The sequence below is a fragment of the Populus alba genome, chromosome 17 (assembly GCF_005239225.2).
Source record: "Populus alba chromosome 17, ASM523922v2, whole genome shotgun sequence".
NCBI classification, from domain to species: Eukaryota; Viridiplantae; Streptophyta; class Magnoliopsida; order Malpighiales; family Salicaceae; genus Populus; species Populus alba.
In genome coordinates, this window is record NC_133300.1 from 8,305,572 (window position 1) to 8,328,463 (window position 22,892).

At 32.7% G+C, this 22,892-nt stretch overlaps 4 protein-coding genes across 6 annotated transcripts; 1 reads left to right on the forward strand and 3 right to left on the reverse strand.

The window, feature by feature from the left end:
* The first annotated feature begins 284 nt into the window (after positions 1-284).
* On the forward strand, positions 285-3,840 carry LOC118038145 (uncharacterized). 2 transcript variants are annotated; one of them, XM_035044444.2, is made up of 12 exons: positions 285-677; positions 758-992; positions 1,179-1,253; positions 1,347-1,405; positions 1,500-1,635; positions 1,739-1,835; positions 1,921-1,987; positions 2,163-2,261; positions 2,545-2,634; positions 2,742-2,896; positions 2,997-3,098; positions 3,222-3,840. In XM_035044444.2, exons 2-12 carry the CDS (start codon positions 812-814, stop codon positions 3,385-3,387), a joined length of 1,227 nt encoding a protein of 408 aa, XP_034900335.1. In that variant the 5' UTR covers positions 285-677; positions 758-811; the 3' UTR covers positions 3,388-3,840. The 2 variants fall into 2 exon arrangements, with proteins under 2 accessions (XP_034900335.1, XP_073261759.1); XM_073405658.1 differs by having other exon boundaries at positions 767-992.
* A 55-nt stretch (positions 3,841-3,895) lies between these two features.
* Positions 3,896-5,738, reverse strand: LOC118038146 (CASP-like protein 1F3). Its single transcript, XM_035044445.2, has 3 exons — positions 5,343-5,738; positions 5,105-5,228; positions 3,896-4,419 (listed from the first exon to the last, which is right to left on the reverse strand). Exons 1-3 carry the CDS (start codon positions 5,573-5,575, stop codon positions 4,195-4,197), a joined length of 582 nt encoding a protein of 193 aa, XP_034900336.1. The 5' UTR covers positions 5,576-5,738; the 3' UTR covers positions 3,896-4,194.
* A 10,206-nt stretch (positions 5,739-15,944) lies between these two features.
* Positions 15,945-17,722, reverse strand: LOC118038149 (cyclic phosphodiesterase). Of its 2 annotated transcripts, none has more exons than XM_035044449.2 (4): positions 17,267-17,722; positions 16,972-17,026; positions 16,652-16,860; positions 15,945-16,260 (listed from the first exon to the last, which is right to left on the reverse strand). In XM_035044449.2, exons 1-3 carry the CDS (start codon positions 17,573-17,575, stop codon positions 16,652-16,654), a joined length of 573 nt encoding a protein of 190 aa, XP_034900340.1. In that variant the 5' UTR covers positions 17,576-17,722; the 3' UTR covers positions 15,945-16,260. The 2 variants fall into 2 exon arrangements, with proteins under 2 accessions (XP_034900340.1, XP_034900341.1); XM_035044450.2 differs by having other exon boundaries at positions 15,945-16,465.
* A 3,973-nt stretch (positions 17,723-21,695) lies between these two features.
* On the reverse strand, positions 21,696-22,381 carry LOC118038150 (uncharacterized). Its single transcript, XM_035044452.1, has one exon. The coding sequence runs from the start codon at positions 22,266-22,268 to the stop codon at positions 21,696-21,698; it is 573 nt and encodes a 190-aa protein (XP_034900343.1). The 5' UTR covers positions 22,269-22,381.
* Between the last annotated feature and the right edge of the window lie 511 nt (positions 22,382-22,892).

Sequence of the window (22,892 nt, forward strand, 5' to 3'; positions counted from 1 at the left end):
GTACTTCTCTATTTAAATATCCTTTGACTGCAAATTTAGTTTTAAGATTATATATTTATACACACACACACACACACACATAATCTCACATTACACATGGTCATGGAGTTGTGAGGTTCGCATTATGATATATCAATGGCTGGACCACTATGCCCCAGCTATCAAATTCTCACCATAATATATATATATATATATATATATATATATATATATATATATATATATATATCATTGATTAAAGAAATAATAGTATCACAAGTTGATTATGAATTTTCAAAGAGCTCTTTTAACGACGCAGAGACTTCTACGACTCCTACATGTGAGCTACGTCTCGGTTCCTGAGCTTCCTACTCTCAAATTCTCTCTCTCTCTCTAGTATCATCAACATTTATGATGCGTCCTCGAAGCTTCACATTTTCATCCAGTACTCTTCTCTCTGCACCGATTCTGAGTGATCATTTCACTTCAAGTTCTCTTCTCGTCAGTTTTGTGCTTTCTTTATTATATATAGATGAATCTTCCTGCTCTCATGCAGCCCAGTAATCCCATTAATGCTCCTTTCTCTATTACTTTATTAGTAATGTCTGTCTGTAGTGTTCTTAATTAATCTTTAATCCTTGACATTTCCATTTCTTGTTACCTTCTACTGGTACTTGCTTCTATTTGAATAAATATTGGTATTTTCTCCTTCTTCTTCTTTTTTTATTACAAAGAGAGTTATATATAGAGAGTTTCTAACGTGATATATTTTGTGTAGAGTGTAAAGTTTGAAGGAATTGAAAGAAGAAAAAAATGGGGGTGCGGTGCTTCTATGTATCCACTTGGGGGGAGAGAGAAGAAAAGTGTACCAGAAGTGGTAGTGTATGTTCCTTCAATGAGAATACCTGCACACTCTGATCTTCAAAGGCCACTAAGAGGGTTAATTCCTCAAGATCTTGTTGATAGGTTGGCCTGCCTTCGCAATCAGATTGTGTTAGTGGCTGAGGATACAGGTCTGTTTTTCTCACAACCCTAATAATATTTCTTATTTTTTGTGTTTTCTTTGGATGTGTAGAAATAGGGAAAGAATATAAATTGTTGTAGATGGAATTTTGTATATTAGTTCTTGGAGGGGAATTTTGAATTTCTTAAGAATTGAAAAGGAAATTAAATTGCTACACAAACCGTGGGCAATGCAGGTGGATCTGCTGTGACTGAACTAAGGAGGGCACTGGAAGAGTACTTGTCTCTTCTTATTGGGCTCACCAAGAAAGGTTTTAAGGGCTCATTTCTATGCTAATCATTTGTCAGTCTCTTCCTTTTCTCCTTTTCTCCTTTTCTAATGGATTGCTACATGTATCTTGCAGAACATGGACTCGAGGGCTTGGTCGAGTTCAAGTGGAAAAATCTGGAAAGTGGCCGGCAGGTAAGTCTATCAAATTCTCAACCTTCAGCTGCTTCTGGAAAACCTTTTTTGTTATTTGTGGACTGGTAATTAGAATTGAAATACGATTGAGCAGGAAAACTCTGTGGCAAACTCCTGGTTTGAGTTATTATCTGTCATTCACATGATAGCAATGCTTACTTTGTCAGAGGCTAACACATTGATGATCCCTAAGGATCGCTCTGGTTCTGGCATTAGGGTTGTATCTTCAGGTTCTCATTCTTATCTTCAACGCTCTACTTTTAGTCTTGAATTATTCAGAGGTAGTTCTTTTTGACTCAATGGATTGTGATTAATCTATAACGTAAAACCCAGATTGTAAGAGAGATGCTGTTGATTCACTGCTTAAGGCATCAGGATGCTTAGTATTCTGTGTCCGTGAAATCTTGGCTCATTTACCACCAGATATCAAGTATGTTAAGAAACACGCAGACTTAAGGATTTTTCGTGGGACTTAGAGTCAATATGAATAGTTGTGATTGATTCTGTGTACTCAGGAAAACCTTTTCAAAAGATTTCCAAGATGGTGTCCTGGAGGCTATATCCATTCAAGCGCTAGGCCAGGTATAGTGCTAGTCGACCTCTGCAATTGTCTTGAACTTCTGTGTTTCCTTCAAAATGCAGACTAACAGACATTTGTTACCTCTTCTATTTTGTAATAACCAATTACAAGTCAAAATGTCTGGCATTTTATCATCAAATGGGAATTAGAGGAAACTAATACTACTTTCAAATTCAGGGAACTGAAATTCAGCTCGGTTTCGCTGTTGAAAGTCAAAAGGCTTCTTTATCTGTGAAGAGGAGGTTGGCATGTGAACAGCTGATCTACTTTAGTCAGGTTTGTGTTTATGCTCTAATTCTTCCCGAGACTTTGACTTGTCAAGCTCCTACACGATGCTCTATTGCATCTATTTTAACGATTATGATTTTAGAAGTCTCTTTCTGTAGAATTCACCAGTCAACTGAAGGAACATATAACTTTCATTTAATATATACTAGAAGACTATCTCTTAAAATATTTTCTTGATGCATTTGGTAAACTTTACTTCTTTTATTAGGTGTTAAGCTCACTGACCTTCATTGTTTCTCAACTCTCATCGTTAGTGTTTGTCTCTATTCAGGCTTATCACTTCTTGTCAGGGCTTGACATGAGTAATGGGCACGGAAAGAAGCATCTCTGTTTCATTAAGTGGAAGTTCCTTGAAGCAAAGGTTTTCTTTGCAGTCAACTTCTTAAATTCTAATTGCTGTGTTGATCTTAGAGTTGCGTTTCATAATTTTGCATCAACTGATTCTAATTATCCTACACAACCTATTAGGCTGCAGCTTACTACTACCATGGTCTGATCCTTGACAAGGGCACGGAACCAGCCTGTCATGTTAGTGCTGTATGCTGTTTTCTAGCTGCAGGTGGGCTTTTGTCAGAGAGCAAGAAGGCCTGCCTAACCTTTTGCCTCACAGCTCCTGTTACCAGGTTGGTTTTGGCAGTGTTTTGTAAGAAGTACCTAAGAATGGTAATTGTTTTGTTGTCCTTGAAATCTTATTTTCGCTTATTTCCCTGAATTCTCTTGAAGATCTCCTCCACTTTGGGGTGCAATGAAGCACTTGCATCAGAAAATTCCTGAAGTTGCATCAAGGAAGTCTCAGATGTATGGCTACCTCTTGGAAGAAGAGAAGTGAGTGGTTCTCCAGTTGACCTTTATTTGTATTTCAGTTCATCTTATGTTGTTTATTTTACTGTCCAAAAGTTGAATCTGCGAAAAAAAGAAGTAAAGATTCTAACAAAGTTAATGATGCAGGGCTCTACAAGCACTGCCTGACCTACCAGATTTCCAGTTGTCATTGGCACCTGATGACTATGTATTGCCGGAAATAGATCCAGCATGGGATCGCAATAAGTGGGGCGTACATGGTCAGCCCTTAAAGGAGCACCTCAAAGATTCTGAAGATGAGACTGGAGCTTAATGAAATCCTCTTTAAACTCTTCTTCTGTGTAATTGGATATGTGCTCTAATGAACTTAAAACTATGCCACACAAGGCTAATACAGTACCATACCTTACCAAGTTACCATAGGATAGCAACAAGATACTTTCTTGATCTGTCTCCACATCTATGTACATTTTAGACGCTGTCTAATAAAACCTGTAAAGAGTTTGTATCTCTAGAAGCATGTTCTTCTGTTTTGATGCTAGACAAATAAGCACCAGATGTTTCCTTTCCATTAGAATTCATCTTGGAATGGTTCTTGTGAAGATCACCAGATAAGCAAAATTCATCAGCAGTGCGTGCAGGAAAAGGTGGACATGGTAGCTCCGGTCATGGAAGAATCTTCATATAGGTCAACATCTGATTTCCCAAATCTTGATTTTTCAAGATTTTATAGCTACAAACAGTCGACTAAAGTAAAAGCATTATTTCTTAGCAAATATAAAATGAGGAAGTGTTAAGAGTCAATTTCGAGAACAGAAACATAAAATGAGAAAGCATGATTCAAATGCCCTTAAAACTCAAAAGGTTCACGAAATTTTAGTCAGCTGCCCTTATAATAAAAATTTACAACTATCCAAAACACAATCGTTTACGTGATCTATTCTTTTAATTCCTCCAATGACGAGCAGAATAAAACGAAGACACGTCTACTCCTCTTTCATCTTGTAAAACAAAAGGCATCCAGGACCAGAAATCAGCTGTCAACCAGAAGCTCCTTTTTTACCTTATTTCCTCTTTGTTTAACTTTCCTGGCCAGCCTCTACTCTTCACTGCTCATAAGTCACTCAGTTGCTTGAGACATGAGTTCGTAAGCAGCTAAAATATTGAGTGCCAGGTAGCAAAAGAACGCAAGGTAAGATAGCACAGTAGATATCAACATTTGGTGGCAGAACTTGCTCACGTAACTGCAAAAAGGATTCCAAAAAGCCTCTCGTTGACCATATTTACTCAAGTAACCAACAGCTGTTGCTGCTGCACATCCAGATATCATCAACACCGTCATCACCTGCAATGCATTTTTTCAAATAAGCAAGAAAGAAACAGAGAAACAACTAGTACAAAGTTGAATACTAAAACCAAGAGAGAAGGTAAAGTGAATAATGCATAATGGAATACAATGAACAAAGAAGAGAAAAAGGTGATGATTTCCTCAATCAAATACATACCATGTTATCAGCATTTTATAGCGTTCTGTCCTAAAAATCTTTTCTCGCGTTGCATGAACGCAGGACGTGGATCAAGGGAACACATCGGGGAAGTGGGCAGGCCTCATTCTAACAAAACTATAGTGATTTTATTAAAATGTTGGTGAATTTGCTTAGGTGTATATTAGCGTTAGTAATACTTGAAAACCAATATGCCTTTTAAATCGTCATTAAATTGGGTGGGGACCAAGCTTTTGTAAACAATTAATCTCCATGTTCATAAGTGAAAACTTCAACTAAACAAGGCTGAGTTGGTAAACCAGGACCCCTGTAGAACAATAACTCTAGCATGAAGATGATAATAAGTCTCCAACAAAATCAGTTGAAAAGAAAATGTTTTTTTCTTTTTTTTAAAAAAAAAAATCTCCTTGTTATCCGTTAAAACAAAAAAACATTTGGTGAATGACTTTAATTAGGTAGGTGACATCTAATTTTTGTGTCGTACCTCATGCTTATATTCATGTATTAGAAAAACAACACTCTTACCATATCATGCAAAAACAAAAGGAAATAACTGGTAGTCTGTGATCCTGAACGGTTCAGGGCCCATAGAAAGAGCAGCGACAACACAGAGAAGGCACACACTGTTGCATCTGCACCAAGCAAAAACCTACAAGACAACCCAGAAACACAAAGAGCTTAACACGCGATATCCTGACTAATATAATTAAAACCTGCATTTAAACCCCAACAAAATCAAAGCACATGCTTAGTGTTTAATTACTTCATGGCAGAACTTTGGCTGTAACGCGGTGCAATGCTCAGCCCGATAAAAGAGACTGGCTCCTTCGCGGTAACCATTAGAGGGATAGCAGCCACTGTGAAAGCAATGGCTAAAATCCTAAGTGTGATTTGAGCCATGAAGAAACTCCTCTGTGGTTGACCTGGGGTTGACGTAACTTGTGGAGACTTGGCTTTGAGAAAACCCTTTTCTGTTGTATTCTCTGGAGTTGCCATTGATAAAGAAAAACCCTCTCTGCTGCACAGAAATTGAACAGAGTGCAAATAGAAGATGAAATCAAGGAAGCATAGGAGATGGCGGTACAGAGAAAATGGTTTTTCCTGGTTTTTTAAAATAAAGAGGAAATCTAGTTTGATTTAAAGGTCTACAGGCAGTCATAAATAAGTGAACGGAACTCACCCACCCAATAAATGACAAGTCAAAAAAAAAAATCAAAGCAATAAGGCCTTTGCAGATGCCAGCCCAATAAGAATTCTAAAATATCTCTTTTTTTTTTTTGTTTCCAATTATGAATTTGCATTATTTTCGTTTTCTTTTCTAATTTAAATTAAACGAAATTCAAAATTTTAGAATAGTCAAAATTCAATTTAAAATTTCTTAAGAATAATAATTATGAAATGAGTAATGCCCGAAAATTATTTTGAAAATCACTTACTATAAAAATATTATGCATTGAATTGGTTAAATTTTTGGGGTAGAAATTTAAGTTACAAAGTAAACATGATGAAAAATAATTAAATAAAATGGTCCTTTCAAAAGCTAGAAAGTTTGTTTCAATAATAATAATAAATAAGTAGAGAGTTAATTATAAACATATATATTTATATACTATTTGGGAATATAGTGCAAATCATGTTTTTAAAAAAAATTATTTTTTTTATTAAAAATTAATTTTTTTATGTTTTAAATTATTTTGATGCACTGATTTTAAAAATAAATTTTAAAAAAAATAAAAAAATCTTAATTTTAATACATTTCAATAAAAAATACACTTTAAAAAAAATTACAACAATACTCTCAATCAATCACTTTAGAATAATTGAAACACATTTGTTAACAGTGGTTAGTTTGGCATCTTCTTTTTTTCTTTTCTTTTCTTTTCTTTTCTTTTCTTTTTTTTTTCTTTCTAGTTTTGGCATCTTCTTAGTTAGTACGGTTGATGTTTTTTCATTTTTATATCCAATTTTTTCATTTTTATATCCAATTTGTACAAAAGAGATATTTGTTTAGTGTTTAAATTAGATAAGTTGCTCGTGTTATTTTGGAATGAGGATAATTTTTTAAAAAATATATATTTAAATCATTGAAAAAAATTTTAATATTGCTATTAATTTCAGTTTAATAAGTTAATTTTAAAATTATTTTATTTAATTTTTTATATAATTCGAATTTTAAATTAAATTGTGTGAAATTTTATGTGATTGATAACTTAATAAATATAAAAAGAGAGACACCAGCTCATCAGCAACAACACCGAGAGCAGTGGACCAGCAGCTCCTCAGCAGCATTAGAAGATTTTTCTTGGCAGTATCCAGCATCATCTTCCCCGCATCGTGAGCAAGCAGCAGCAGGAGCAACAACTCTCTCCTCAGTCATGCAATAGCAGCTCAGCCTTTGTCTCCGCTGCACTGTGAGTAACAGTGGAAGATATTCTCCATCAGCAACCATTGGTCACGGTGGTATGGCAGCTTTCTTCAAGTGGTAGTAGCTGAGTAATAGCCGGTCTTTTCCTCTTCATCATATCAACAACAAAGGTTGCAATTTTCGACAGCTTTTTCTTAGTAACAGTAGCAAAGCACCTAGAGTTTTTCTCTTCTTCGCGGTCACGAAAGTAGCAACTCAAGCAATAGAGGAGCCCACCTGACAGTAGCAACACATTTCTCTTCCAGCAGCAGCTCTGCACTAGTGTTGTGGTCCTGTGGACGAGAGCTACATCAGCAAAGTCCTCAGCAGCCTCACCGTGACATCATGTTCCGGCCGAGAACGACAGCAGCAACACCGTGAGCAACAAACGCCAACACGCCAACTTCTTCACCACCAGCAAGCCTTGAACCATAAGCCAGGTAATGTTTCTCACTTACTTCATCATGTGGCTGTGCAATGGCTGGAAAAAAAATGCTTTTATTGGTGGCATTCAAATGTGCCAAATAATGGCCATCAAGCCTGACTAATGAAGATAAAGGAGGTGGGTCTCTATTTTGAGCCCAGCCCGTGGTTAGGCTGCATTTGTTTTATAAAAAAAGGATTTTGGGCCATCTGTCGGCCTAATCAGATTAGTCCTTGGGCCTAGTGAGCCCAGCACATTGACTTCCAGCCAAGCCTTAAAGGCGTGTTTAACTGATTTTCATCAAAGAAAAAATCTTTTTTTTTTGTTCTTAAGATATCTTAGACAAACATATCCTTAAGATATTTTTCATGTCTTTAGTTTTAAATTAAGAATATGTTTTATTTCAATATCTAGTCAAACAGTCCCTAAATAATAGTCACAAATTCTGAAAAACATTCAAAGATTATTTTAAAATTATTTGTGAGTCTCTTATTTTGTTTTTCAACCATTTTATTTAATACTTGGTTTGTAAACTTATATTATAAGATACTGACATAGAATTAAATACACATGTTTTTCTTTAAAATTTCAAAAAAACAATACAAAAAATAAAAAAAATTTCTATTTAAAAAAAATACAAAAAATACATTTTTATTTCTGTGCATATGACCAAGTCTATCAAATATAAAATAAAATCATATTTGCATAAATAATAAAAAAAAAATACAAGGCATGATTTAGCTTTTTTAAAAATAAAAAATCAAGAAAAATAGTTTTGTTGATATCTTTGCATGAATTTTTGGATTTAATAATAAGTTTATGAAATCCATGAGAAATTTGACCTACATTTTAAAAATATCAAAAAATCTATTTTGTTTGTTCAAATATCAAGTCAAGGATTATGAATTTATATGTAAGAGGTATTCTTGATATTAAAAAAAAATGCAAAAAATATATTTTAACAGTTACCTGATAAGATAAGGACCTCCTTATCGAGAATGATTTTTTAAAAAACTTTAGACATGCCAACAATTAAAAAACACAATAGTGCATTAGTTTATATTAGACAAATAAACAATGTAGCTTATCTTAGATAAAGTATACTAAAGGTTATATGTCCTTCCTATACATAACTAGTCCTCTTATCTAGACTTTAAGACCAATTAAAATTTCTAGTGACTAATATACTAGGTGGCGACTCTAATTTTTTTTTTTAATAAGAAATAAGAATTCTTTATTCTTTTCATCCATTACCACAAAGATCTCACTCTGTAAGGATGATCGTTACGGTGCCGTACACGGGTGATAATACTTATGGATGATAATTATTGAATAGTCAGCTTGTGACTATTCTTATGATGTAAAATAAAAAAATCCATCATTTTCATGAACATAACAATTAGAAAGGTGAAATTTGTATTGAAATTTTTAGGACATTACACATCATAGGATTGTCCATCATGATACTTAGCCTTTTATAAGGCGCATTAACTAATAACCAGTCCAAGACACGTTTAGGAAGTGCATTCAAGGTTGGCCTATTATTAATTAATACCTTTGTAATTACATAGTCTTTACACTTTACTTTGATGTATGGTGGTTTGTTAAGTCTTATTCCTTCATCTAACTCCATTTTTATAAAGTACAAGCAATTAATGACTTAGATCCTGCCCACCAAATATTTCATGGAATCCTATGTAATGTCTTGTAGGATATAAGCTTCATTTTAAACCTTCTATAATGCATTTATATACAACTTAGAGCTCAAGATTAATGATAGTTTATAAATCTGAATAAGTTTTGTTAAATTATTCCACCACATTGTATTCATTGTATTTCATCAACTTTAAGAATCTAATAACCTCTTTCTTATTTATGGGCTTGGTGAACTCATCATTCTTGGTCAACTCCTCAATTGCTTTACCCTTTTCCTTCCGTTTTCTTTCTAACTCTTCCAGTGTACAACATCTTCCACTCCTTATCAATTGTCTTATTTCACTTTAAAAATTAAGGAAAGGCCCTTGATATTAAAGATATATCTACAACTATGAGGTTGTGTATTATAATTTCAATTGTTTGAATGAATGAGCTTTATCAAAATCATTTTAGAAGGACCTACAGTCATAGTTTTGAAACCCGACTCGATCAAGTGATTGGGTCACGGGTCAGATGGATTTACCCGGGTTAACTCGGGTCAACCCAAAAAAACTATATATATAAAAAAAAAAAACACATAACTAATTACAATGCAACACTTACATAAACCAAATTTAAATTATAAACCAACAACATAAATTTAATTCAATATCCAAAACACAAAACAAATATAAATTATAAACCAACAACATAAATTTAATTCAATATCCAAAACATAAACCAAATATAAATTATAAAATATTTAAAACAAAACATCCAACCACATAAATTCTAAAATATTTAAAACAAAACATCCAACAACATAAATTCCAAAATATTTAAAACAACAACACATTCACTTATGTTGAATTAACACATTAAGTTCTTATGTGTCCATGGAAGAAAAAATTGGATCAAATGTCGATGGAATGGAGTCAATCTCGTCAACACCTAATAAATCATCAACATGTTCCTTTGAAACTTCATCGTCACAATCATCTTCAATATCATTAACATTTATGACATCTACATTTCAAACACAATTAAGAAATAAATATTATGTGTCAAACAAAACTTTATTTTAAATAATATTTATCATTAAACAATCAATCATTAATTACCATCATCTAAAGTATCTTGTAAGATCATAGTTGATAGAGCTTGGTAAAAACTCTCTACTTCTTCCGTTGGCAAGATTGATAGGTCATCTTCGACTACCTAATTTTCAATGTCAAAAATTGTCTCAACATTAATTGGATCATAATTTCATCATTTCCAATAATTTCTATATATTAAAAGTGAAGGTAAACACAATATAAGTAGGTTGATGAGACCCATTCCCTAGATGTCACCATAGCTCTCAACTCATCTTTATGAGTTAAAATGCTTTGCAATGCAATGAAATTGGTGGCAAAACGAGTAGGAGCTGGACGAAGTATTTCTTTTCCTCCAGTGAACTTCCTCATCAAATACAATGGATAACAATGATTATAAATATACTTTGTGATACCAGAAGCATGCTCAACAACACAATAAACTGACTGCAATTTACCAATGTCCTGGAGTATGAGGTTGATGCAACGAGCAGCACAAAGAGACCAAAATATTGAAGGAAATTCTTTCATCAATAACCTACCAGCAGCAACATAATTTGCAACATTATCAGTCACCATATGCACAATGTTTTCTACCCCAACATATAAAACAACCTTTCTAAACAACTGATACAACAATCTAGCAGTCTTTGAGACATCTGATACATCCACTGTTTTCGAAAAAACTGTTCCTTTAGGACAATATACTAAGAAGTTAATTAAAGTCCTCATCTTCTGATCTGTCCATCCATCAACCATTAATATGCAACCAGTCTTCTTCCAAATCTCTCGATAACTCTCAACATAAATCTTCACTTCATCAACCGCTTTTGCCAAGTAATAACCATGGATAACATGCAAGTTTGGTCCTTTATAACCAGGACTCATGGTTGTTACAACATCTATGGCATGCTGATAATAAACAGAGTTAACAGCATTAAATGGCACACATGCATCAAACATCCACTTCGCTAAAGCAAGATCACACCGTTCAACTGCTTCTTTCCTTTGCCAACAATTCTGAAGAGACTTTTGAGCACCAGGAGTTGTTCTCGGCATGAAATATGTCCCTAATGTTGCAGATTTCTTCAGCTTTCCATAGCTTGTAGTTTATTGTTTTACAGTACCGGTGCTTTGAATCTTTTTCTTTTTTGCAACCTTCGGTGGTAACATATGTTTTTTAGTATTGACATCCTCATCATCATCACCATCATCATCATCACCATCATCATCTTCTAATTACCTAATCATCATCTCTTCATGCTCCCTTTGTTGTACATTAAAGGGATTGAAATCTGCTTGCATTTCTCTAATTCTTTTTTTCATTTCAACATTTCCTTTAAGGTTCAAAAGCATTTGATGTCGAACATCAGGAGGATATTTGCGACATTGTTCAACTTCTCCTTTAGCTCCAGCTAAATGTTGCTTAAATCAATTAATACCACCACCCGTAAATACTTTAGCACAATATAAACAAACTAATTTAGATTTTTTACATCCAAAACTAAGTTTAGGAGCTTCTCTACAATGACCATATGCTAAATCTGTTCTTCCTCTACTACCACTTGACATGGAAATTGAAGGTTGAGATGATTGGGCCGTTAAAGGATCACTACTTGGAGTACTACTATCATGTGAAGACATTTTCAAACCTGACATAATTTAAATCACCCCCTTTCAAAAAAAGAAAAGAAAAGAAAAGGGAATGAACATGTTGTGCAATGTCAAAAAAAGAGGGAATCCTTCAGTCATTTGTTCCTACACTGCATCTTAATGCAATAGAATTGCATAAGTTTCTAATAACTAACATATCCCTTGAATCCTTCAATCCGAGAGTATTCTAATTGCCAATTATTCTCATTTCTCAGTTCATTTCTAATCCTACAATCCTACAATATGAGAGTATTTTAATAGTCATTTGTTCCTTCTAATTGCCAATTATTCTCATTTCTCAGCTTAACAATCCGAGAGTGAATAATTCAAAATAGAGATAACAACTTCAAACCATTGGTAACACTATAACATCATTCACTGCCAAACCATTGGTAACAACATAAGTCCATCACAGCATCAAACAAATCAACGAACAATGAATCGGCAGAGAGTTCATCAAACAAAATCATGGTAACATCATTCTACAGTTCGTCATGCAAATAAACAACACAGTTCTATTGATGCAAACAACACAGTTCTATTGATGCAAACAACACAGTTCTATTGAAATCAAGCTATAGAAACAGAGGTCGTTGGTAGAAGAAAATACAGAAATTGTAGCAGCAATCGGGTTGGAGAAACATACCTGAGGGTTGAGGTGATTGGGCTAGCGAAATTGATGCAGAAATAGATCTAGAGAAATCATTGGCAGTGAGTGAAAGAAGGATGAACTTGAGTGCAAGAAGGATGAACTTGAATCGGGTTGAAACTTGAAATTGAAATTGATGCCAGAACCTAGAAATGAGAAAACGGCCAAGAATAAATAAAACAGAGAGTGATAGAAGGAGATTCAAACCTTTTTTGCAGAGATCAATGGTTAATTGCCTCGTTCTTCTTCTGCTCCGTTCAATTTTCAAAGATAGAGTAACATAATTAGGTTAAATGCTTCGTTCTTCTTCTGTCTTCAGTGTTCAGCGTTTTAGGATTTTAGATGTCATTAATCAACGTCATTTAATGACAAGGAAAAAAAAAATGATCGGGTCTCACTCGGGCGCAGCCTGGTGGACCGGGTCCTGGGTCGACCCGCCGGGTGGACTGGGTTTGCCTGGGCCAATTCCCAAGCGGGTTTTGGCCTCCAACCGGACCGGTCCCATGCCCGGGTCGGCCGAGTCCCGGGTCGTCCCGCCGGGCCGGGCCGGGTTTTAAAACACTGCCTACAGTCACTAGTATCTACATACTTTAAATTTCTCATCTTGGAATGCCACCAATCATATCTCACTTTTAGTCTTGTCATATCTTATCCTCAACACTCCAAAGGCTATTATAGCCTCAACCCTATGATGAAATTCCTCACAGAAATCAATATCATGACCAAACTAGTAATGATATTTGCATTATTCACTAGAATTTATATCAGCTAGTATCTGTATAATTTAGATTTCTCATCTTGAAATGCCATCATTTCTATCTCACTTTTAATCTGGTCATCTTCCATCCTCAACATTCTAAAGGCTATCATGGTCTCAATCCTATGATGGAATTCCTTACAAAAATCAATATCATGACCAAACTAGTGATGGTATTTACAATATTCACTAGAATCTTTGTTGGCTTATACCTTGGATGGTGGTTGAAGTTAATTTTCATGTGTTAATATGTCATACAAACTTCTCATAGTCATCTTCACATATGTATCTTACTTTTTCCCATATTCAAAAGTAATCACATTTACTTTTTCACTCTCAAAGGCTTAATTTAGGAGTAGGTTGGTGTTCACGTTGGGGTTCCTTATTTAATGTTATCCAACCTACTATAATGAGTTGTAAAAGCTTGTTTTTAAAGATGAAGCAACTATCATACTATGTCCAACAACATCAATATGTACTTATAGGTTTGATTAAGTTTATAGCTTTTAGAGTACGGTGATTACTGTGGGTTTTCAAGGATACGAGCAATCTAACCAATATCAAGTAGCTTTTTTTACATTTCATATAAAGACAAAGAGAGTGGTGGCAATTGTTATTGGGTTCTTTAAAAATTCTTGTAGGGGCGATAATCATGTTTGGCACACTTTAGCTTGCCATGTATACTTCATCCAATCAAGCATCCATAAATACATACATAAGTATAATTATTTTAAATTAAAAAAAATAAAACTAGAAAAAATAAAAAATAAAATAAATTAGATTTGAAAATTATTGAAACACCCATAGTCAAACTATAAAATTACTAAAATGTCACTGGTCAAGCTATTAAATAACTAAAATGCCCCTAGCAATGCACTGTATTATTCACTTGATGTGTGAGCCTCACACATCGCTGTTAAAATGGTCTAGGAATGATCCTTGGAGGATGGTGGCTTGTTGAGCAACTCTCCAAGTAGATCTCGATCTTGTTCATCCATTGATTGTAGTAGTGTATCTCACAATCAACTAGGGATGGTGATCAATGATAAAGAAGGCTTAGGTGAAGTGAACGATTCTCTTCCCTTTTCTAGTCTTTAACAACGGTATTGACAATGAGGGCTAGTCAAGTTTTGATCAAGGGAGGTTGACTCTCCTTTTCTATGGTGGTTTCAAGGTGTTTGGTGGTTGGACGTCGAAGATACGATGGCTAGAATCAACGTCAACAGCTGATTGTGTTAGGCTTTAATGTTGACAAGGGTAATTAAATTTTTTCCAACATAAAAAAGGAGTGTTAAAGCGACGTAAGTGTTCCTTAAAATGCAAAAATAAATTTGATACTTAGATCATTGACTCGGTTAAATTTAATAAACTTGACTAATAGAAATAATATGAATAAAAAAATGACAAAAAAATTGACAATATAAAAAAAAAACTATGAAGCTCGTCGAAAGCAAACTGGATAAAACTATAAAGCTCAATTATCAAACAACCCGATGTTGAAACAAAAAAAAAGTAATTAAAAATCATGAAGACTAATTCCCAATAAATCAAATTTTGAATGATGAAATTAAATAATTTAAAAAAAAAAAACCTAAAAAAAAAAATCAAAATCAACTTGTGTTAATTTTCGTAACCTATAACCCTGGTCATGAGTCATGGATTAACTCTCTATGAGGCAAGAACTAAAAACTAACCAAGCAAAATTTTAAATCGATAAAATATTGAGGAATAAAATTGAAAAATAATATACAATAAAAAGAATCCAAAATAAAAGAAATAGCAATATAAAGAATGAGGACTAAAATTGATATAAAAATAATTTGAAATCAGATGGTGATGGATGAAATTGGAAAAAAAAACAATTAGGAAATGAATAAAAAAAAGCAATAAAAAAATGATCAAATTTGATATAAAAATTAAATGAAACCAAATGATAAGGGATAAAATTAAGGAAAAAGATTTTTTAAAAAATAGCAATTAAAAAAAGGACCAAATTGTATATAAAAATACAAATGAAATGACACTTTTATATTTTGAGAAGGAGAAGAGAGAAAAATGAGGGTGAAAAAAAAAAGTATATCGAAGCCCAACCATTTTACCATCATGCACATATGCCATACTACCAGGAAGATCGTGAGAGAGCTTCAACATCACCCTAGAAGGTAGTGTTTGAAAGTGGAACGACACCACATATGTCATCAAAAGGTATAGGTGTCTTCCTAGCCATCATGTGTGTAAGATGCACCAACCACTTTTTTTAAAAAAAATTATATTTATAATAATTAAAAGATTAAATTACCCCTTAGACAACTTGTCAATTACAAAAAAAAGAAATCCAATTTGAAAATGCAAAATAGCTCGATGACAACATTTGCTTTTATATTGTGATTTTAAAATGTGCAAAGAATAAGTTGCTCTTGTTCAACCTTTTAAATAATTTTGTTATAATTTTTATATTATGCATTTTAAAAGTAAAAATACAGAATTATCCCATCAACCTTTTAAAGTTTTTTTTTGCTTATAATGATGATAATGTCTTTACTCTACTCATTGCAAAAGGTGAATGGACTAAATTGTTCGAATTGATTTTATAATAATAAATGGATTATGCCGGAAAAATCATAACACTACTAATTGCAAGTGCATTAATTTTATGATATGTGTCCACAGAAAAGTGAATTTTCTATGCCAATCATTTTTTCTTTTTTAAATTAATTTTAATTTTGCAGAGCTGCTTGTACATTCGCAATACCAAAAGATTTTGACTATATTCACAAATTGTGCCCCTGCGGGAAGGAAGCTGCATTAAGAGACGAACAAAGCACATGAGTTCTATATAGAAGTCAAGTCTGAGGGGGAGAAATGCCTTGCTTTCTTACAGGAGAAAAGAGAGAGTGATCCTCATAGAAACATACCAGCTCGGCTAGCCTACCAATCTACTCATGGGTTTGATTCTGAAGTTCCAACATTTGAAGTTTGATTCTTCTGCAGTGTACACACTGTATTTTGATCTGATACTCGATCCTGATTCTCACTTAAGTCTGAAAATGGCATAGTGGAACCTCCTGGTATGATCCAAATAGTTTCATGGATCTCAGTGTGTTGAATACCATGAGTACCCATGGATTGCCAACTTCTTTTCAATTTTTTGTTGTAAATCAGAGAAAGTTGTCTGGTGATTGTTTCATTTCAGAAGTTCCTTTGGTTTTCACTCATAGTTTTGTATCAAGCCTCTACCGCCAGGAGAGTTAATCAAATTAATGTTATTCTCTGTAAACATTCAAGCTAACACATGACATTGATGCTCTCATCAAGAACATAAGCTAGTTGAAATTGCAACCAAGTCCACCGGTAATAAAATTGCATACCCAACCAAGTACTCATGCAGCTGAAGAGCACTTGGTAATTTGGTATATCTTATTCTAAATCATGCATCAAGAAAGAAGAATTGAATACCTAGTTGGGGCTAAGGCTGCATTCAGCAATCTGCCTCCATGATTCCAAAGTTTCTTTGTCTTTACGGTCTGTTTTCCACAGTGCCAGGCGACTTATCTGGAAGTTCAGGCCATCGATGCTCTCATCAAGAACATAAGCTTTTTCTCGAGCTTTATTCTTCTCATCTTCTGTAAGAGTCCCGTAAAGGAGGCTAAGATGGGGCATATACCCTACAAAGATAATTTATGGTTATAGGCTCAAAAACATCATCATTAATGCTTGATTTATGCTTCCCGTATTCTTATGTCACGACTCTAAGCATGAAAGTCAAGAATACTTACGATTAGACCTCTTGTACCCAAAATACCTACAGCAGTGCTCACTTGCATCCATCACCTGGAAGAGTGTATTAGGTAATTATCAATTTATCATACATCTACAACTGTAAAAGAAGAAAAGTATTATCAGAAAACAAGGATGTGATTACCTTTATGCATCTGAAACAAGATTAGAGAACAAGAAAAGAGAAAAATACAATCAATTTCTAAAGAATTACCATAACGCATCTGAAACAAGATTATAGATCAAGAAATTAGAAAAATACCATCAATTTCTAAAGAATGTTTTCAGACCCACCTCAGGAGTTGAATGGAAGAGCAAATAAAGGCATTGGGAGGGAAAAGCCCCAGAAACTACAAGATCAGCCTTAGCATGATAAGCCTTGAGCCCTTCACAGGCTGACCTAAACTTCTTCAAAGCATCCTCCTCTGTTAAGCTCATAGCACCCACAACAGTTAGATGTGGTGGGATCTCTGGCCCACCAAACTCTGATCTAAGAGCCCCCATCAACTTTTTCAGCCTTTCTCCCACAACTTCAGGTGGAAGTGCCCACACTGAATAATCATTCTTTTCAGCAACAACACCTGTTTCATTGGCGATCTCCATGATGATGAGTGTAGGGGTACTCCTTTACAGCCTTATAGGGGTTGTTTTCCGAGTCCCGGTAGGACTCGGAATATAAATTAATGGATAAACCACGTTCCTCTAGTCTAGCACTTGTAAGTCAAGCCACCTGATTTGATTTTAGCACTTTTTTTCTCCAAGAGCATTAGAAGAATAAATGAGAAAGAATGCTAAAACATGTGGAAAACCTACAGTATAAATGTTTTTGTTTATTGTAGATTATATTAGTGAATTGACAATTTTGATTTTCAAAAAACCTCTCAATAAATTGTTTTTTAAAAGGTAAAATGATACTTTTCTGTTGTTCATTTGTAATTTTTGAATTATAATGAGTTGTTTTGATTTTTCATTATTTTTTTTTGCAATAAAATAACTTTATTATCCTTAATAGCAAATTATCATTATACTATGGTCTAGTATCCTTTTGGACATTCTAATTTTCAAAAGCTTGACTTGAGGGGTTAATTTGTAATTTCAGAGGGTTTTTTTTTTTTGTAAAAATGTTTGAGTCTTGAAAATAAAGTAGTATTTTTTAAAATAACAAAAAAACACCCATAAAAATTGTTAACGCGTGCGTTGCAAGCCTCAGCTCATCAACCGCTTTGTCATTTTTAGACGTTGTATATTACTAACTCTTGTGCTAAAAAATATTAGTCCACCGTGTCATTTGATTCATCATGACCTCCTCTTCCTTCTTGTACAATGCATACAGTCGCCAAATCTCTACTGTATCACCGACATCTTTTTTTTTTTTTTTTCTTTCCTCCTAGAAATCCATGTCCGACCCTCCATATTTTCATATCAGCCCTTCAAGTTATTTTTATTTTGATTTTTTTCCTTATGTTTTGATTTCAATTTGTTTTATTTTAAATCATTTCTCAAATTTTGTTTTGTTTTCAATTGCATCCTCCTTTGATTTATTTTGTCTGTCAGATTTTGTCTTTAATCTTTTGATTTTTTTTAAGATGGTTTCTAAATTTATTTTTTTTCAATTTTACCCCTATATTTTTTTCCTTCATATTTGATGTTCATTCCTCTGTTTTTTTTTTGTTAGTTTTTTAATTTAGGATTTATTTTTTCAATTTCATCATTTAGCATTAAATTGGTTGACAATTGAAATTCTTCATTAAACCTGGGATTTTTAATTTCACAAGTTGCAAATTTAGAATATCAACCTAGTTTTAGAAGATTCATCTAAATCAATTAATATGGATTGAAACAATAAATTTATTGGTTTTCCTATAATGACTTTCATACTCATCCTCGTACAATTATTGTGGATTAACAATTTAATTGATCGAGGTTATTATTATCTTTTTTTTTTTTTTTAGAACGTTAAGTTACTATAATGCCCATAAATGTAAAACAACACTTGATTTAGGTTTAAGAATTTTTTTTTAAAAAAACAAATTCACTTTTAAAGCTTGACTTCAGGGATTTAATCTTAGGAGCAATTTAGTCTTTTACTTAAAATGGATAATAATTAAAAAAAAAACCTATTTTATTTCTTGATTACATCCATCAATAGTGAATTAGTTGATAAATAAATTTCATAAATGTTTTTTTTTTTCAGGATTATCATGGTTTTGAACAAATGTCTATTTTAGAATTAATGCTCAAAATTGTGAGCATTTAATTTTTATCATATAATTAAGTAAAAAATATTTTTTTAAAAAAAAGTTATCAAACCCAATTAAGTTTGTGAACATAGTCGTGTGTCACTAAGGTCATATAATATGTCATAGTCTCAATACTTTTTTTTTTTTAAATAAATTCTTTCTTAGATTTTTTATACATTGATCATCCAGGTTTTCTTTGAACTTATTAAATCAACCAATTCACATCTAGATCTTGTATGGGTTTAATAATATCGCCAAACAATCTTTATGCTGTTAATGTTCTTTTTATGTTTTTTTTTTAAATTGATCCAACTAGTGCCAAAACTAGTATAACAACCCTAATTTTTGAGACAATGATAATTGTTTTCCATAAAAATATAACAACTAATTTTTGAGCCTTGAAACTTAGGAAAAAAAAGGTAATTTTTTCCTTTTACACATTCTAAAATATTCATATAAACACTACCGAATCTTTTACCAAAATTTAGTAGAGTTTCCTCTATATATATATATAGAACATTCCTAAGTTATTGACAATTACCTGTGCATTTTTATATCAACTTTTCAACTCTTTAATCCAATCATCATGGATCATATCTCATAATTATTTCAACAACAATTTTACGTTTTTTTTCAAGTATGACATCTCTTTTAAGTATTAGAGAATAAATAAAACAACATTCGAACCATAATAAAATAATAAACATTAACAACTTGAATAACTTGAGTTAGCTTTACATGTATAAGAAGATAAAAGCATTTAGATCACATGTTATAAATTCATAATCTATTTATTTATAGACTCAAAAGATATAAGATGCCTTAATGTTTATCATCACTACCTATAGCTAAAAAGAAACTTATAGTATCGAGCTACTACTTTTAGAGTATTGGAATTGAGCCTAAAAGAAACGATTAAAATTATAATATAACCAATTATCATCACAGTCGTTAAAAGTTTTCTAGCACAAAATTTAAGAATTTTATTGATTTTCTATCTTTACATTCAATCATTTTCATACTTAAACTTATCAATTAATCCATTTAATCCTTGTTCTTACGAACAATCAGATTACAACCTTATAAGTGTTTATACTTCAATTATCTCACTTGGATGGAAATCCGTCTTTCCATTCCATTGCTTACATTTGTCAATCCATGTGTTGTGATTTCCATGTCATTATTTTCATTAATTATATCAATCCAAGTGTATAATTCTATAATTTTCAAACAACTTAAATAAGTATTTTAGTATAGCCCCATCATATCCCTAATTTACCATACAAATCCTTAAAATATAACTTAGATACAAATCATATCAGCTATTGTTTTATCCTCAACAATCATGTCAGTTTACCATCTTTTTTGTTTATTAAATATAACTCTAATGATTAAAAAATCAAAGTCTAAGTTTTTAAGTTCTAAAAACTCAAATAAATTTGTTCATTCAAAAAACATGAAAACATATCTCATTAACTCTTATAGCATTGTTTATAACAACAAAACACATTTTAATTGCTCTAAAAACTTAAAATCAAATCAAAAAAACATTTGAGCTTCAATCCATTTTTTTGTGCATCATTACAAGTTAAAACTGCCTACGTAAGTAGAGGAATTAAAAAACACAAGGGATTAAATGTAAATTTTTTTAAAAAATAATGGAACTAAAGTGTATATTTACAAGCCTCTTGAACAACATACATGGGGAAAAGGATATTATTTTTTCTTCCATATCAATTTTGATCCTTGCTTTTTAAATTTTATTTTTTGCAATTTAAGGGGATTAAAAACTCTAATAAATAGTGAAAAAATTCATGTAAAATTTAACTTAAGAGTCATTCATTCTAATTAATTTAAAAAATCCTGCTTGATGGTTCTCACGAAACGAAACTTCTAGAGCTTCTCTTTATTTTCAAAAACATGAGGAAAAAAAATGAAGAGAATATTTCCCACGTGTTTAAATTAAAGCTTTCTGGGGAAATTAAGAAATCTGTAAATTGGAGATAAACCGATCTATGAATAAAACCCAGCCACACCACCATTAAAGAACCAAAAATAAAATAAAATAAAAAATTGAAGGATGAAAATATGGAAACCATTTCTAATGACAAGCAAATCCTACGGCTGTCATTAAATCAGCATAATGATCAATATTAATAAACATAATTTATCAGTTGCATGCTAGTCAATGAGACAAACCTCGCCGGAAAATCCCACCCCGGTCACCAGAAGGGCATTTTCGGGACAGTACAAATTAAAGAGAGAAGATGAAAAAAACAACAACAAAAATCTGGCTCGAACAAAAACACGACAGAAGAGAGATATCAAGATAAACAAACAACGTCATCGTATCATATGAGCTACAATCTAATTAATAGCATAATTAAGTATGTTAATCTCTTCCATTACTTGTAAAGCTAATCACACTTTCAAAGCCCATCTGAAAAACCGCCTTTGAAGAACATCAAGAAACGATATATAGCTTATAAACGGAGGGTAAGGTCAACATTTGCTGTGACGACATTAGGATCATCATCAGTTGCTGAAAGATCATTACCATAGCCAATATCACGTTCAAGAGAAGTAGTAGCTGCAGACCCACCATAAAGCATACCATACTGAGGAACCGAAACATAGACACCTGAGGAAGGCAATGGAAACTGGTAGTTCCTATTCATCATGGGGTCAAGAGCCTGAAGCTGGTGGTACTGGTTCAAAAATGGCACTGCAGGAGGACTGGTTATTGCTGGGTGGTTATGGTTAACAAATGATGAAGGTATCCTCAAAGAGGGGTCTGTTGAGATAGGAGAGTTGAGGGTTTTGTTGTTTCTGCGTTGAGCGGCTCTTTCACGCCTGTGGGCATTTTGATGGCCACCGAGAGCTTGAGAGGTATAGAACCTGCGAGGACAGAAAAGGCATGGAAAGTGACGATAAGATGAGGGATATTGAGGTAGGTTTGTTGAGCTCTTTTTTGTGCGTGTTGAAGTAGAAGAAGAGGGGTACTGTTGGTACTGTTGATGGTTGAGGAAGTTGTGCATTAATGATGGGTCTGCCATTGTTTGTTCAGAGAGAAGAGAAGAGATTAGAGTGTGGGGGGGCAGCGAGGGAGAGAAGGAGGTGAGGTTTTCATGGGGTTTAAGGTTTTTGTTTGTATGTGTAGAGAGAACGGAGGGATATGATTGCTTGTGAATAAATGGACGGAAACGCCCCCTCTTTGTTTTCTTATACATGGGTGGTTTTCAGCATTTATTGGTTTTTTTTTTTTTTTTAATTAATTTTAATTTCGAAGATGTTGGTGTTTTTAATCACATATCTTTATTCAATTAAGAAGATGTTTGTGAGTATAGTTTGATTATTTTTTAAAATATTTTTTATTTAAAATATATTAAAATAATATTTTTTTATTTTTTAAAATAATATTTTTAATATTTATATATTAAAATGATCTAAAAACACTAAAAAAAAATATTAATTTTAAAAAAAAAAAAATTTAAATTTAATTTTTTTAAAAATATTTTTAAAACACAAAAACAAACAGAATCTAAAATTATAATTTTAATTATCCCATTATAATATTTTATATTCATTAAATATTTATGATTTTTATACCCATCTTTATTAATGATTTTTATCCCATTATAAGTTAAGGGTGGTGCTTGTAAGTTGAATTTAAAGGAAAA